Source organism: Rhinolophus sinicus, linkage group LG05 (genome assembly GCF_036562045.2).
Source record: "Rhinolophus sinicus isolate RSC01 linkage group LG05, ASM3656204v1, whole genome shotgun sequence".
Classification (NCBI taxonomy): Eukaryota; Metazoa; Chordata; class Mammalia; order Chiroptera; family Rhinolophidae; genus Rhinolophus; species Rhinolophus sinicus.
The window spans coordinates 470669-486758 of record NC_133755.1 but is presented as its reverse complement, the minus strand read 5'-3'; the positions used below and the strand labels follow the sequence as shown (position 1 = coordinate 486758).

The 16090-nt window shown below is 48.9% G+C and overlaps 1 protein-coding gene across 2 annotated transcripts in view; it reads right to left on the bottom strand.

The window, feature by feature from the left end:
• The window catches only part of SNTG2 (syntrophin gamma 2), a 155052-nt gene that overhangs the window by 65247 nt on the left and 73715 nt on the right, over positions 1 to 16090 (bottom strand). For both annotated transcript variants that reach the window (XM_074331613.1, XM_074331614.1), the window contains exon 9: positions 4192 to 4319. In XM_074331613.1, coding sequence (XP_074187714.1) covers positions 4192 to 4319 — 128 coding nt within the window. The remainder of the gene's footprint in view (positions 1 to 4191; positions 4320 to 16090) is intronic.

Sequence of the window (16090 nt, the reverse complement as noted above, 5' to 3'; positions counted from 1 at the left end):
ACGGTCCATGGTTTGGGAAGTAAACAGGAAGCACAACAGACTTATTTCAAGCGTTAAAGCCAGTAACACAGGCTAGAAACATGCCACGGAGGTTTAAAAATTCAACCCTCTGTGCAGTGCTGGGGGTCCGTGCCCTCACGTGTGTGCCGAGTGGGGACTTGCGCTGGAGACAGGCTTCGTCACCCACGGCTAAACTCAGCGGCATCTGGAACCAGGCGGGAGGTCCGAGCGGACCTGGCCGCCTGCGTTTGGGTGGCGTGGGCTCACACTCGTCGCCCTAGTCCTGGAAGCAGCTGCTCTTCTTGTAAGAGCAGCTCACATGCAGAGGGCAAAGCGCATGGCTGGTAGGGATGCTGCAGAGCGTCACTGTCCTCGTTCCGCAGACACGGACACCCCGTCCTGCTGTCCCACCACGACACTTGCAAAAAAATGTGCAGACAGAGCGTTGAGACCGACAAGAGCAACCTGACGTGTGACGGCCACCGGCCACACCGTGGGGCTCTTTAGATGGACACAGCGGTTCCACAGATCAGGGACAACTGTCCGAGAACTCCAGGGGACAGACAGACGAGGGCTGTCCATTATCCTGCCCGGCCAAGCACAGAGACCCCCCGCCTCCCCCCGCAGCTCTCCCACGGACCGTGGTGCCCCTCCCCCACCTTCACATTTCTGCCAACCACGCAGCCCTGAGTCCCCAACCCTCCTGTTACCACCTGACCCCACAAGGCCCTGCTCGTCCTGAGGTGCCCCCAGGGCACTGTTTCCCCAGACCTGCCTGACAGGTGTCAGGAGGGCTGCGCTTTCCAGATTTCCCAGCCACAGAAAACTCACTACACAGACACCTTTTCCTGTGTGAACATTTAAAACGAACTGGCCTGTGCAAGAGCAGCCGGGTCTCATCAGGACGATGACCCCTTTCCAATGGTGTCCATCCCCAACGTGGCTGTGTCCAGTACGACAGCTCTCACGGACCCCAGACTCAGACACTAAGCAGCCGGCCGACCCCTTGACTCCTGCCCGGGAGACCGCGAGCTCGGCACAGCCACGCCTGCCGGACTCCGGCCTCCGGAGATGGTGAGACACCTGTGTTGCTGAGGATGCTGAGTGCGCACTCACCGTTCACACAGCCACGGAAAAGTGACGCGTGACAGCGAGCAAACGCTAGTAGCTTTGTGACCGCTGACCCGCACATCGCCAGGCTTCTCTCCATGTCAGAGAAGTGTGTTGACAACTAACCCAGAAGGACGATCGCACAGTCACACAGGTGACCTGTGATGTTTCCCTAGACACACTCACTTCCCCCCGGAGGCACTTTGGGGACGACACTGGTTCTGCAGAGTCTGCTCCACCCACGGAATAAACATGCTGTTTTCATGTCTGTGTTGGTTTCATCTCAAGATGTTTTCCCCTGGTTCTTACTGAGCCATCCTTTTGCTTAGTGTGTGGCCAGTCATTTAATCTTCATTAATAGTGACATTTTGATTAACATAGTGAAATATTGATTAAAAGCTTAGTTCCCACTTTACTCAAGAACCACTTGGAACTATGCTCCATCTCACAGGGGACAGGGGACAGGGCTTCTGGCAGGGGACAGCTGTAGTATCTGGGGAAAAGGGACATGAAAATGGTCGTACTCACCACTGTGACATTTCAATACATATTTCAAAGGAGGTAGGTTTAAATATGCATCGACTCTAGAAATCTTTCAAAATATTCAGAAAGCTAAGGAATGCCAACCACCACTGGTCCAATTACTTTTTAAAAAAGAAGACCCAGAGGAAATGGTGACAAATCTGAGGTCCTGCAGCAGAGGACTTTTGACCCATTATCCTATTTACTTTTTATCCGCTCTGACGCATCTCCTAAGATTTCTTCCCAGGCTATAGTGCACAGCCTTTGTTCTGAGAGTCTCAAACTGTTTGATTTAGAATTGGCAATTTCTAAACCTGCTCCTCCAGGCCCCCAGACCACAGCTCCCTTGGGGGAAAATGCACAGGAGCTGTCGAAATGCTCACGCCTCCTCTTCCTCCTTCAAAATGGGACCATGGGGGCTTCTGGGGCAGACACAGCTAACAGCCAACCCTGAGGCCACAGCATGGCTTTGAAGACCCCCGTGAGTCAAACATGCCATCAAATGCCAGGTTTGAGTCCTTGTTGCACCTTCCTGACCATCTTAAAACCTTGCTTAAAGCCATGAAAAAGTCAGCAAAACTAGTAACGTATTTGCCTTCAGAACGAGGGGCCTGTTGGTTTGCTGCTGGGTCTGACAGAACCTGATCGGGAAGGACAGGGCACGGTGACGGCTCAGGTGGCAGGAGGCCATGTCAGCTCCATGTCATCTGCAGACACCTGACATTTGTCCTGCTGAGAGCTGGGCGGGGGCTGCACGGGTCAGACACTCCTGCTGCAAAACTAAAGCAGGTCTCTAAGTGCAGCCAGGAAGCTGGTGAGACCCAGTCCACAGTCACCAGAGCCTCCATCCTGCAGGTGTTGGTGGGAGGGCAGCCACAGCCTAGGACCACATGCACACTGAGCTTCCCCAGCACTGGACGTCATGTCCCCTGTTCATCACGTTAGAGGCACCTGGCTGCCAAGGGCTCCGTGAGGCCCAGACGCTCCACTTCCCAAGGACCACTCAATCCAAACACACTGATGGGCAGACAGCACACAGCACGGTGCTTCCTTCTCTGTCCAGACAGACAGGGACCCAAATCCCTGCTCGGTTCCTAAACAAACCAACCCCAAACAAGAAGCAGGGTGTGGGAAAGCCTCACTCACGAATGCACATGCAGAACATTCTAGAAGGGTCTGTGGCAGTGAGAGTGACTGCTTGTACATTTGCTATTGTGTTAAATTTACAAATGGCAAGTTATCTGCCAATCTATCGTTATGTCTGTCAATCATCTATCTATCATCTATATCTGTTATCTCTCATATCTGTCTATCAATCAACTTACCTATCGCTCTATCTGCCTATCTATGTATCTCTGTATCATCTGTCATTCTATCTATCTATCTATCATCGATGCATCACCAATCTTTCCACTGCTGTACACACATATCTTACCAGGTCTATCTATCTTCCCCAAAGACAGACACATGTTCAACAATCAAACTCAGAATTCCTGTTAGTTCTATGGTATCAGAAACAGGTTTTCATTGTAAGAAGTTGTGCAACTAATATCAGTTAATGCTAAAAATCAACTTATACCTGTTCATTCAAAGCCTCATTAGCTAGACTCTCCCTTTCACTGAAGGACAAGTGAAGAGCCTCAGACTTCACGCTCTCCCCACCACACAGACTCACACGCGTGTACACACACTCATACACGTACACACACAGTCACGCACATGTGTGTACACACACTCATACACGCACACACACAGGCACGCACACGTGTACACACACTCATACACGTACACACACAGGCACGCACACGTGTACACACACTCATACACGTACACACACAGGCACGCACACGTGTACACACACTCATACACGTACACACACAGGCACGCTCACACACGTGTACACACTCATACACGTACACACACAGGCACACACACACGCGTGTTTTATCTAGGACAATGCTCAAGTTCACATCAACAAACACACCTTCTTTGCTGACAGTTAAGCAGACACATGGCTGACGGGGTCTTCTCTACCCTGTCGTAAGACTGGCACAGCAGTCACAGACGACACATTGCAAAATGCTGTTGTCCCACCACACATTATGGAAACACAACCTTTACAGGTAAGTCTTTGAAATCCTCTAATTAATTGAGCTCAAACACTAGTGAGCATTTCACACTGGTCTGGTCTAACCTCTCATTTTATCAATGAAGAAAATGAGATGCAAAGAGTTTAAGTGACTTTTCTGTAATCATTTGTTACTCGGACAAGAGTGAAGTCTTATTTCCAATCTAATTCTGTTAACATTTAAAACTGGAAATGTGGTTTCTTCTCATGGAAATGTGTCAAAAAAAAGTGACAACAGTCACCTTTCCACATGGCAGTTATTCCTACAAACCAGCTCGCTTGGTGACCGTGTTTTGCAAACGCACACCTATCAGAAGACAGACACGCTCTACGTAATGACCCAGCCAAATGCTAGGCGGTCAGTGGACTGTTAGGGACTGGGCAAAGTCACGGGGTTTTCAGCTTTCCCACTTCGGACAAAGGTCACACACCTTAGCGTTCCCGCTCCAGCTCTGTACCTCGAGATTCGAGCCATAGACAGAGGGACTGACCAGGCGTCTAGCCAGCGCTTCTCGTACTTTGGTTCATTAGCTACGGGCGACGGAGGCGACGATGGAGCCTGTGCAAAATAAACGAGAATCGACAGTCACAGAAGCAGCCACGAGCACGGCACACAGGCCAGACACACCATGTCCCATGAAGTTCAAAGAAAACACATTTCATCGTTGAGGAAGCTCACAGCATGACTCACTCAAAGATCTAGAAAGAAACAGGGGCTCTTCTATTTCTACTGAAACTATTTTCTCCCTGTGTTTTTTTAAACAAAATACTGCACGAGAGAGAAAAGACGAAGGGAAGGACGTGGGGAGAGAGACTGAAATTGGAGGGAGGTTGTTGACATGACAAAGCTCTGAAACCAGGAGGGTGTGGGTGACCCACCAACGTGACAGGTGCCCTGGGGTGAGCTCAGGTCAAAGACACCGAGGGTGGAACTTTCTCACAGGGTCCAGGTCTCTACACAATGCTTGTCAGTGAGTGGTCAAGACCCCTGTCTGTCTGATGGCTGTGGGCAAAGCATGATGCCCGCGGAGACAGAGAGCGGGTCAGGGGAACAGAAGACACAGGACATCGTGAACGAGCCCAGGTGAGCAATGACGTCACCAGACACAATGTCCTACAGGTGACCAAGGAACAACGAGCCAGAGACGGGGCTCCAGGCAGCACAGCCCAGCCACCTCTGTGTCCTGGCGTTGCGGGCGGCACACACTAACCAACCTGCACAGCAGGACGTGGTCACAGCTGCCATCAGGAAGGGTCCACACTGACGTCATCACAGGCTCTGCTCTGCATTTCCAACCCACACTGTATTTGCGTGATTATTACCAGGAACGTAGGAAATGGTTTTGTCGATGAAAACAGGCTGAGTAGTGTGATGAATGCTGGAAATGAGCTCTGAATCAGACAAATCACAGCTATTCAGGTGTGTGGGTATTAAAATATGTCAGGGTCACCTCCCACTCTAGGATGCAACAGGACTGTGAGCTGCATAGCCTGTGGTGGCCCCTGGGCTACATTCCCAGAACATGTGCGACTTCCAGCCATCCCCCGATAAAAGCCATCCAGCCCGAACACTGGAATCCGGATGTGTTTCCTTATTTGGAGAAAGTGTCTCTGCAGTTGTGATTAAAGTAAGGATTTTGTGATGGGATGTTCGTCCCGGCTCATCTGGGTGGGCCCGATGCCGTCCCACAGCCCTTAGAGGAGGGAGACAGGTCCAGAGAGGAGAGAGTAAGGCCCTGTGACGTGGGGGCCACATGACCAGGACGCTGGAGGAGGCAGGAAAGACTCCTCCCCTGAGCCTGTGGAGGGGTCAGCCCACCCACCCTGACCTCAAACAACCAGACGTGGGTTTGCGTTACCTCCTAATAGTCTCCATTTCAACTCATTAATTCCATGGCCAACACCTCAAATGCAAGTGGTGATACTGCAACACTGGGGTTGAAGAGCCATTTGATCGATGTTCATTATTGTCATCGCCGTGTATTGTCTTCTAACATCCCACAGAACACTGGCTTTAGCTGCAGACGCAAGCAGAGCACTGGGCAGCCTCCAGGTTTACTCTTGTCCTTCTGTTTTCCTCTGGCTTCTCTGAAATGCCGTTTGCCTGCTGCACTGCGCTGCCTGCGTAGGGTCCATTCCAGCTGATTACACAGGGCGGCAGGTCCTTCACTGTGACTCGCCATTCATTTCATCACCAGGGTCTGTCTTCATGATGCTACACTTGCGACTGGGGAGTTCGTGACAGTAACTTTCTGCGCATTTTGCGTTGTGCAACGTCCCACCCGTTGGGCTTTGAACACATGAGCGTAACAGGCATCAGTATTCAAAGTTATTGGAACAATTTGCAAAACCACCACTTACAATGTCACAGTGCATTCCAGTACAAAACACAATGTTTTAATGAACAAAATAATATGGGTTGTTTGATAGAATCATTTAAAATTTACTTTTAAAAATGGAGAACAAAAAGCAATTCCTACTAAGAAAAACCATGTTTCCTTTATAAAATTGGGTTACATTTCACAGCGCATCAGGCACCTTTCAGCCCCAGACTGTGACCTTTTCAAGGAAGTTTGTCCTTCCCTGTGCCTTGAATGCTTCTTGCTCAGGGGCCACTGACAGGCCTGCAGCTTCACGTCAGACCCGACATGCGTTTCCTCTGGAGGAACATCCAGCACAATCTCAGAAAATGTTTCTTAGAGCCACACACCGCAGGGGGCAGTGGGTCCCTGCAGCTCCTTTGGAGGTTAAGGATTCCTCGGTGGCGTCCCAACGCCTGTCCCAGACGGGTTTGCGAGACAGGAGGACAAGGAGCAAGGATGGGGGCCCCGCGGGAGCGCACCTGCCTGGTCCCTGCCGTCTGCTCAGGGACACACGGCTACCTGCCCTCGCTGGGCCAGCCCTGAGGCCCCATGGGGACAGAGCCAAGCCCGGCAGGGACACCTGGGCTTGCTCCTAGGAGCACACCATGCGAAGTGCCTGCCGGTGGACCTCCCAGGCCCTCGGCCACCGCTCGGACAGCTCAGTGCCCATGTGGGTTTCTCGCGTGTCCCAGCAAGTGCCCGTCTGCGGGAGACTCATCCCTGTGGGAGACTCACCCCTGCGGGAGGCAGATGCTCATGGTTCCACTTTCAGCGCAAACGGCACACAGCTAACGGCTTGCTGAAGGGTGGCCTCAGTGCCACCCGAGGAACCTGCCCGCGTCCCTGTGGCCAAGATCCAGCCTCAAAGACACCGTTCGACTTTGTCCCCCTCCCCCCACATCACTTAGTGTCTGGGAGGAAACGATCTAGTCAAACGGAAAGAGAAGGCAAGCTGATAATATTGACAAATCACTGTAACAACAGAAAGAACCAGAAAGTGCTCCAAAATGACTCAGTATCGTGTGTATTCATCAGGAGCGTCCTGGGGGGGTCCACGCTGCATCTGGACGTGGGCCTGTGCTGGCGGGCTTCCTCACGCCCCTCCCCGCCTGCCCCACCGCTAGCAGCTGGAGTCCCGCAGGGGCTCTACATGTGGTCACAGGTCCAACTGGACAGGACGCTGTGTCCGCTCTGGCACGGGTCAGTCTGTGACCCCACCCCCACAGAGGCAAGCTTCGAGACTGTTCCCTGCCTATGCACACTGACCTTAGATCAGGAAACTGGTGCTTTCCAAAGTGGGGTTGATTAGAATAAAGTTATTTATATGAGATTTTTACAAATATTTTTGTTTTTGAAAAAAAATGAGATGTTCTTCACCTATGCTTCTAAGAGGAAAAAAATCTAACACAGTGTGAGAAAACACATTTTTTCTCCACAAGAAAGACCTAAAATCACGAAGCCAACAGCCACCGTGCATCTGGATCACGGCCCGGACGCTGGGTCAGACTTTAAACCTCATTGGTTAAGAACAACGACACAGGAAACCAGGTTTCAGGATTCCGCGTTCTGGGGATGAAAGCAGACAAGCCGGATCAGAAAGTCAACTCCGACTTTTCTGCACTGTTCTTACAAGTTGTTCTTTAAGGGCAGAAGAGTTTTTATGATTATGTAATTAATCCTGCTGTCAGCATCGAGCCCAACGTAAGCACAGATTGTCTGGGAGGACGGACTATTCTGACAGGGACATCACAGCCCCTTCGTAGCAATGTTCACAGGCAGGCTTCTGTCTTTACTGTAAAGCCTTGGCCCAGGGTGGGCGTCATGCTCACGTCGGGTCTGAGCTGTGATCACAGTGGGTCTGTGCTGTACTTTTCCCTTCAGCTTTCTTAGAGACTTTGAAGTATTAATTCTTACTTCACCCGTTACTGTCCTTGTGGGTTTAGGCTGCCCGTGTGTCACAGGCCAGGCCTTCACATCACCCCTCCTCTCGCTCTGTTTCTGGGGCTCCCAGACACAGAATTGATGGCTCAGACTGCAGTGTAGCCCACATGTCACTGCCTCCTTGGACCCCAAACACGGTCACTCAGGCCTGCAGGGCAGACAAGGCTGAGGCTCCGAGGCTGAGGTCTGGCCCACAGCAAGGCCAGGGTTCCAGCGCCATCGGACTGCAGCCCCCATGGGCCAGTACCCTGGTATCCACCTGCACACTTGCCCGAGCCCCAGCTTTACAGGGATGATTTACTTAGAATTTCACTGCCAGGTGCTTTGAGTTTTCTGAATTTGAATTGGCGAGCTTACCAATGAACCTGCCATGTCTACATGCTCAAAAAAACTCTGGGTGAGACACATATGGGGTATTTTGCCCAAGAAGACAGGTCTGTGTATCCTCAGGTGAGACAGAGTTGAGTTCTGTCTGAATACAGCTGCCTGTCACACCAGCACGCTGCTTGGTGCAGAGACCCCCGGAGACGACCGAGGATGGCGAGGCCAGGCCTCCCACACGCCTGGGGGAGGTCTGCACTCTGTCCCATGGGCCAGCCCTCTGCTGGGTGCAAGGTCCCCGCTGTGACTCGCTGTCACCTGCTCTGGTCTGGGGATTGGCTCAGCCTCTCAATTAGATGTCTATACTTACTGCATGCACACTACCATAAATAAAAGACAAACAATATATTGCAAGCATACGTAATTATGTAAGTGTAGAAACCCTATGGATGTGATATATGTCCTTGCATGAAAAAGGCTGTTTCGTGAAACACAGACCTGGGCTCAAACCCTGCCACTTATTTTTGCTACTTTTACGTGGGGGCTTGGATATAACCCCCCTGAAGCCCAATTTGCTTATCTATAAATAAAGTTATGACATCTACTTTGTGGGATTGTGGAAAGGGTCCCATGTGATAATGTGACAGTGAATCTATAATCTAGAACAAAGGAGCTAGTCAGTGTTGAATGCAGTGAAAACACGAAAAATTGTTTTTCTGTAATTAGGGGTAACATTCACTCCAGCCTCTGCTTATACTCAGTGTTCTCAGCAACTCATTTCCCACGGCCATTGAACTTAGGTCTCAGTTGAGTTTGTCTCTGTAACACTACAAATACCAATTTGAGGGATGCATCTGTCAGTGTTACTTTTCAATTTTTGCTTCATAGAAGCATGAAAAGAAGCCCAGGCTTGGACTCTGACGTAGATGGAATAAACGGTGTAAACTGCAGACAGTCGTTTGCACAGAAACCCACGGGAAGCACACACCGCACGCAGTCACAGTTCTACTGACGTTCACCCTCAGGATGGCAACACCCCAGCTCTGGACGTGACTCTGTGTTCCGATGTTGCTCAGGAAAAGAAAGCACTGCCTAGTGATGCAGCGCCCAGTGGACGACCCGAGAACTCCTGCGCGTTCCTGGCTTTCAGTCGTTCAAACAGCAGAAAACGTGTGTCCAGAGGCAGCGTGAGAAGCTGTCCGGGGTGTGTGAGCTGAACCCGCCAGCAGCCCCCGAGCCTCACCTGCTTCCCGCTTCACGGAAAGGCAGCCATGGGCACCCTGGGCACGGAGGCTGCAGGGCCACGGGTGAGACGGCACAGGGACGTTCCCCTCTGCTCCTCCCCACTCTCTCCCTTTTTTCTCTTCACTTGTCCACAAGGCTTTCCAACCAGCAGGAAAGCGAGGTCTCCTCCTACCGTTCCTCGGCCGACTGCCCCGAACGCTGCTGAGGGCTGACCACCTCGGACACACAGGGATGCAGGGACACAGGGCCCGCTGCCTGGCCCTGAGTCACACCAGCTCCCCTGGAACGTGCGCCTCCTAAATGGCCCCAGTGACCACGTGGCAATGCGCCTTTGCAAGGCAGTCCTGTTACTGGGAAAACAGTGTCTTGAACACGTGGAGGCACCTGAAGTGATGACAAGCTTGCTGGGGTCTCACCGAGCCTCTTCGGGGAGACATGTGACAGCAGGATGTCCCACAGGGTGTGGGCATGGTCAGCGCAGGCTGACCAAGTGGGCTTCCCTGAAACGCACGGTTCTTAGTTCCGGGGTCAGTACTGGTGAGAACCAAGTGACACACGGTAGGGCACTGATGCAGGATGCAAGTGTCACCCTAGCTCATCATCCACGTCCAGAGTGAAGGACGATGTGAGGCCGCTCGGGGCGTTTGGGGAGTTGAGGGTCCTGGGGGCGGGGGCAGCGCTGCTCCTTCTTCCTCCCCCCGGGGCGGCAGGAGCAGTGCTCCCCACAGCCAGGTGGCTCCAGTGGGGCCCTTAGGAAAACGCCTGGGGCTCCATGTCCTCGGCGTTCAGAACACATGGTGGGTTACCGCTCAGACCACATGTGTCCGGGACAGGCTGCCTGGAGCCCCGGCCCTCGAGGGCCCCTGGGAAGAAGCAGCCCTCACATCAGGGACCACAGGACAGTGGGACGAGCTCCCCAGGGGAGATCACACACTTGTGTCACACAGACGACCTTGACGTGGATGACAGCTCCCTGTGACCCAACAGACCAGCTGTGTGGCCACAGCAGGTGCTGCCTGGGCGTCATCATGGACTCTGCCTCTGCGTTTGCTTCTTCCTGGGCAGCGGGCAGCGGCATTGGGCCCTCAGAGACGGAGAAGTGCCTTAGGCACTGGGGCAGCCACTTTTTCCTAATTGTTTTTAAGTAGATCCAGAACTAAGGTATTTTGTTAATGAAGCTCCAGCTTTTACTGCAATTCCAGTTCTGATTTCTCTTTGAAAATGTCCCGTGTCCAGACGACTGACATTAAGTAGGTCCGTATGTGAATCTAAGGACCAGAGGGAGGGAGGGAGTGGACCTTGGAGGTCCAGTCCGGCCGTTGCTGACAGGCCCCTTTAGCAGAGCTGTCAGCGGTCTGGGCACGCACCCCCAGTGGAACCCTGCACACACCAAGGAGGCTTTAGTGGCTGTTTTGTGACGTGACCGTTGGACAAAGCCACCAAGGCGTCATACCTGTCAATTTTCAATCAAGTGTGTTTCTCACTAAAATATTTATTTTTGTTTTCCCTCCCAAAAAAGCAGCTCTTAAAGGCTCAATTAGCCATCAAATATTAATTATTACTGAGGGAAAAGGTTCATTCTGAAATATTTTTCTGCAGCTAAATAAGACCTATCTCAGGAGCAAAGCAGCAAGATCTTAGCGTTTCATAAAAATATGTAAATAATTTTTCTATTTGAATTTGACATATTTTGAGTGGAAAATACTTAGTCTGTTATTTTAAAGCATAAATATTAATTCATTAATTTCGTGAAGACAGCTAACTACCTAAATTATTTAAGTTGTATAAATTTTTTAATATTACAGCAACATGATTATTAAGAGCACATGAACTTATCTGACAAAAGATTATTTCATATTCTTCAAATTGAAATCATGATGATGATGATGAGATTTAAAATATCTTATGAAATATAAATGATGAAAACAAATAGGATCTGCTTCTGCTTAAACTTTCCCTTGGGTGGCTGTAAGTCAGGGCTGTTAGAAGCCTTTTCAGTTACCACAATCTATTTAAGATATAGATTAATGAAATATTGGAGCACGTCATGAAAAAAGAGAGAGACGTGCAAGTATTATTGGGGGAAATATGATAGTGAACAGGACTGGGGCCTCCTGTGGCGAAACAACACCCTGGTATGATCTTATACTCAATGCTTCTTATGCATCAAGGCGAGGAAAGCAACTTGAACCCCTAGTCGTCACTCCCACCTCACGGCCACACCCACACCCCCTCCATCGCGCCCCCGCCCTTCTCCTAGAGAACCGTCACTACACTGACCACGTGGCCAAGCTGGCGTCAGCTCCATATCACAAGACCTTAAGTCCATCTTCAGACTCCGTTTTGCACATTAGGTGACACGTGCACAGGACCTGGGGACCAGGCCATGGGCCCCTCTGGGGTCATTCCCCTCCCTACCACAATCTCCAGCGACAGGACAAACCACCACACACAGCAAATATCCAGTCACCATTATGGAAGGAATGAAAGACTGAAAGAGCACTGTCATCATACTAAGCCTCCATCTTTCCCCCGAAGCCTGTGCAGCTGGCCGGCCGGGGTCCACATCCCAGCTCCTGACTTAGGGGTTCCAACACCTTGCTGAGTTACTCGATTCCAGACCTCGCTTCCTCACCCGGGCAATGGCAGAAATACAGGGGACAGCGTGAGGGCTGTAAGACTCCACATGTGTGAAGTGCTTAGAGCACCCGGCAGGCAGTGGGCGGCGAGAAGCAGGGCCCAGGACCAGGACTTGCAGTTCAAATTCCGCTCGGACGTGGACTGTGTCCTAGGCGTGTGCCAGCATTTAAGAGCTGTGCGGCCTTAGACGTGGACTAAGTTCTCCTTCCTCTCCCAGGGTTCGGAGAAGGAAATAATCAGTGCAGGGCATTGAAGATGCCTGCTGCGTAAGTGTCCTGTAAGCTGTGGCTGCTGTCATTGCTGTTCCTACTGTCACAGACACTCACACACAGAGGAGGACGTTAAGACCACCCACACCTCCTAGGTACAGGCACTCACTGCATCCAGCACACACCCTTCCCTTCTCCAGGGCTTTGTACGTGAGTGTGCGCCTACAGTATTGACGTGGGAGAATCAACATCAGGTAAGTACTTTCCAGATGTTAAACATTCTCGGTAAAATTTGGTTAAAAACCCTGAGAAATCTCATCACATGAATGTGTCATCCTCTGCCAAATCCAAAGTCCTTACGGGCAGGGGAGGCAGCTGTTCAGGACCAAAGAACCCTTTTCAGGTTTGATGGTGATTCTAAGATATTTACGTAATGGTCGTCCTAGTTTTCTCCTCTCTGCATTGAAACTAGGGTGCCATACGGACATACACAAATTACATGCATATTCTTATGTCCAAGTAGCACATGTGAATTATGAAGCATAAAAGTACTACAGACACCCATGAGGCCCCCACGGGACTCACAAATTAGAAGACAACTGAGGCACTGCAGCCCTCGGGGCTGCTCTGTCATCGACAGCCCCTCCCCCACACCCAGTGGCCTGACCTCTGAAATGGGTGCAGTCTTCATGACGCACAAAGATGATAAAATATGGGGGGGCCCTCTTCAAGAAAAAATACAAAACAGAGGCCTACACAAGAGCAGTCCAAACTCACTGAAAACTGAGGCTGTGCTCAATACCCCGCCCTTCCTGGCGCAGGACACGCCCAGGGCGGCTGCACACGCCCATGACAGCAGCTATGAGGAAGGAACCACAGACCTTACACGCACGCGGGGCCGTGTGGAAGCCCCCCCAGGGCTCCCCGCAGCCGAGGGGACTCACCCTTCTCTTGCACTTGAATCTGACGAGCGTTTTAGATTGTTTTCAGTGGAGGCTCTTGCATGCATCTCGTCACACATGCAAATGGAGGTCTGCTGTGCTGTCCAGAAGGGCGATTTCTGCACCCCTGGGTTTTCAAAGGTGCTCTTTTCAAACGTTGTACCTGTTTTCCAAAGTGGTTACACCAACGAATACCCCTTTATTTACACAAAGTATTCCTATAATCCACGTATTAGCAGCATTTGGGTGCGCAATCTCCTAGATAGAGAACGGATATTTCATTTGGATATTTACATCTCCTTTCTAATCAATGAGCTTGAGAATCTCTCCATGTGATTATTTATTATTCTTGTTCCTTTTTATGAAAATATCTAATAATATATTTTGTATATATTTCTGTTATTTTTTATTTCAATGTGTGAATGTTCTTATATTCTAAGTAATAACAACAGTTAAACCAAGTTTTGGGCGTGGCTTCTCACATTACTAGTGTTTGAGGAACAGATACCTTCTTAATGGAGTCAAATTAACATTTTTAAAGATGAACATTTTTTCTCTATCCTGAGAAAAATTTGATTTCCTTTCTAAAAGTTGTATAGATTTGGCTTCACATATAAGTCTTTCACCTGTCTGAAATTGGTTTGTATTTCTAGCTTGGGCCTGGGCAACGTATTTTTACAGCATTCCTGTTGGAATGGCCCATCTTTTCCCCAGTGATGTCTAAGGCACCTCTGTGGTACCAAGTTTTCTATAAATGTCAGCGTTTATCTGTCATTCCCCGACTGTGTGCGGCTGATGATTTCATGCCTCCTTGAAACTGTACCATGCTCTCTTAATTGCTGTATCTCTAAAACAAGTCTTTAAATTTCTTTCATTAGCAGCTTATAGTTTTCAGTGTGCAGATAATTTCCTTCTTGGTTAAATTTATTCCTAGGTATTTTATTCTTTTTGATGAAATTGTGAGATTGCTTTCCTAATTTTTCTTTCTGATAGTTTGTTATTGCTGTATAGAAAACACAATTGACTTTTTGCCTACTGGTTTTGCTTGCTGATGTATCCAAATAGAGAAAAGTTTACTTCTTCCTTTCCAATTTGGATGCCTTTTAGTTCTTTTCTTGCCTAATTGCTGTGGCTAGGGCTTCCTGGACTGTGTTGACTAAAAGTGGGGAGAGTGGGCACCCTTGTCTTGTTCCTGATCTTAGAGGAAGAGCTTCCAGCTTTTCACCACTAAATATAATGTTAGCCAAGGGTTTGTCACATATGCCCTTTATTATGTTGAGGGACGGTCTCTCTACAAACAGTTTGTTGAGAGTTTTCATCATAAATGGATGTTGAATTTTGTCCAATGTTTTTCCTGCATCTACATCTCGCCTTCATTTTGTTCTGTGTCACATCATGTTGATTGATGTGCAGACACTGAACCACCTTTGCATCCATCCTGGGAGCATATCCCACTTGATTATGGTGCATGAGCCTTTTAACGTGTTGCTGAATTAAGATTGTTAGCATTTTGTTGAGGATTTCTGCGTCTGTGTTCACCAAAGATATCAGTGTGTCATTTCATTTTTGCAGTGTCCTTGTCTGGACCTGAGATCAGGATAACGCTGGCCTCATAAAATGTGTTTGGAAGTGTTGCTTCCTCTTCTGTTTATTGGAAGAGTTTGAGAAGGATTGGTGCTAATTATTCTTTGCATCTTTGGTAGAATTCACTCATGAAGCCATCTGTTCCTGGAGTTTCCTTTGTTGGGAGGTTTTTGATTTCTGCTTCCATCTCCTTACTTGTCCATGTTCTGTTCAGATTTTCAGTCTCTAGTCTGTTCAGAGTTTCTGTTTCTTCACGATTCAGGGTTGGTAGTTTGTATATCTCTGGGAATTTATCCATTTCTTCTAGGTGTGTAATTTGCTGGCGTGTAGTTGTTCACAGTAGTCTCTCGTGATGCTTTGTATCTGTGTGGTATCAGTTGTAATGTCTCCTCTTCCATTTCTAAATGTATCTGAGTGTTATCAAAAGGGTAGGACACCAGCCATGAGAATTCAAAACCAGGCAAAATTAATCTGTGGTGACTGAGGTCAAAACAGTGGTCACTTTTGGTGTGTGTGTGGATTCTTTGAGATTCCTGGGATGTACTAAAATTTGACCAACATGCTAAAAAATTTACTGAGCTGTTACTTCAGAGTTGCATACTTCCCTGTATGTGCCTTATGTTTTAATTAAACAGTTAAATATCATTCACTGATTCATTATCTCAGCCTGAGAGTCTATCTTTCTCTTTCATTCAGAAATCTCAACTCTAACATACATGTTTATTTGTTCAGTATTTTGTTACACTTTCGTTTGTTTAATTAATTTTATTACATTAATTATTTCCTTTTTACAACTACTATTTGCAAGGTTCTTATCCATTCCCTTATAGTTTCTGTAAAATTTTATTTGTTTTGTCTTTTATTTTTTCCTATACACCTCGAGTCATTCAGTTCTTTGTAATGACCGCAGTCTTCTTGAATTAAACTTTTAATATTTTCAGGTTACAAAATCAGGTGTGTACTGTCAGAAAGTTTTTGTTCTTTAATTGAAGCTCCTTATTCATTTTACGTAAGGTTTTCTTACGAAGGGAAATTAATCAGATGAGCATCTACTGTCTGTGAGAATCGGGTCGGCACCCAGCAATC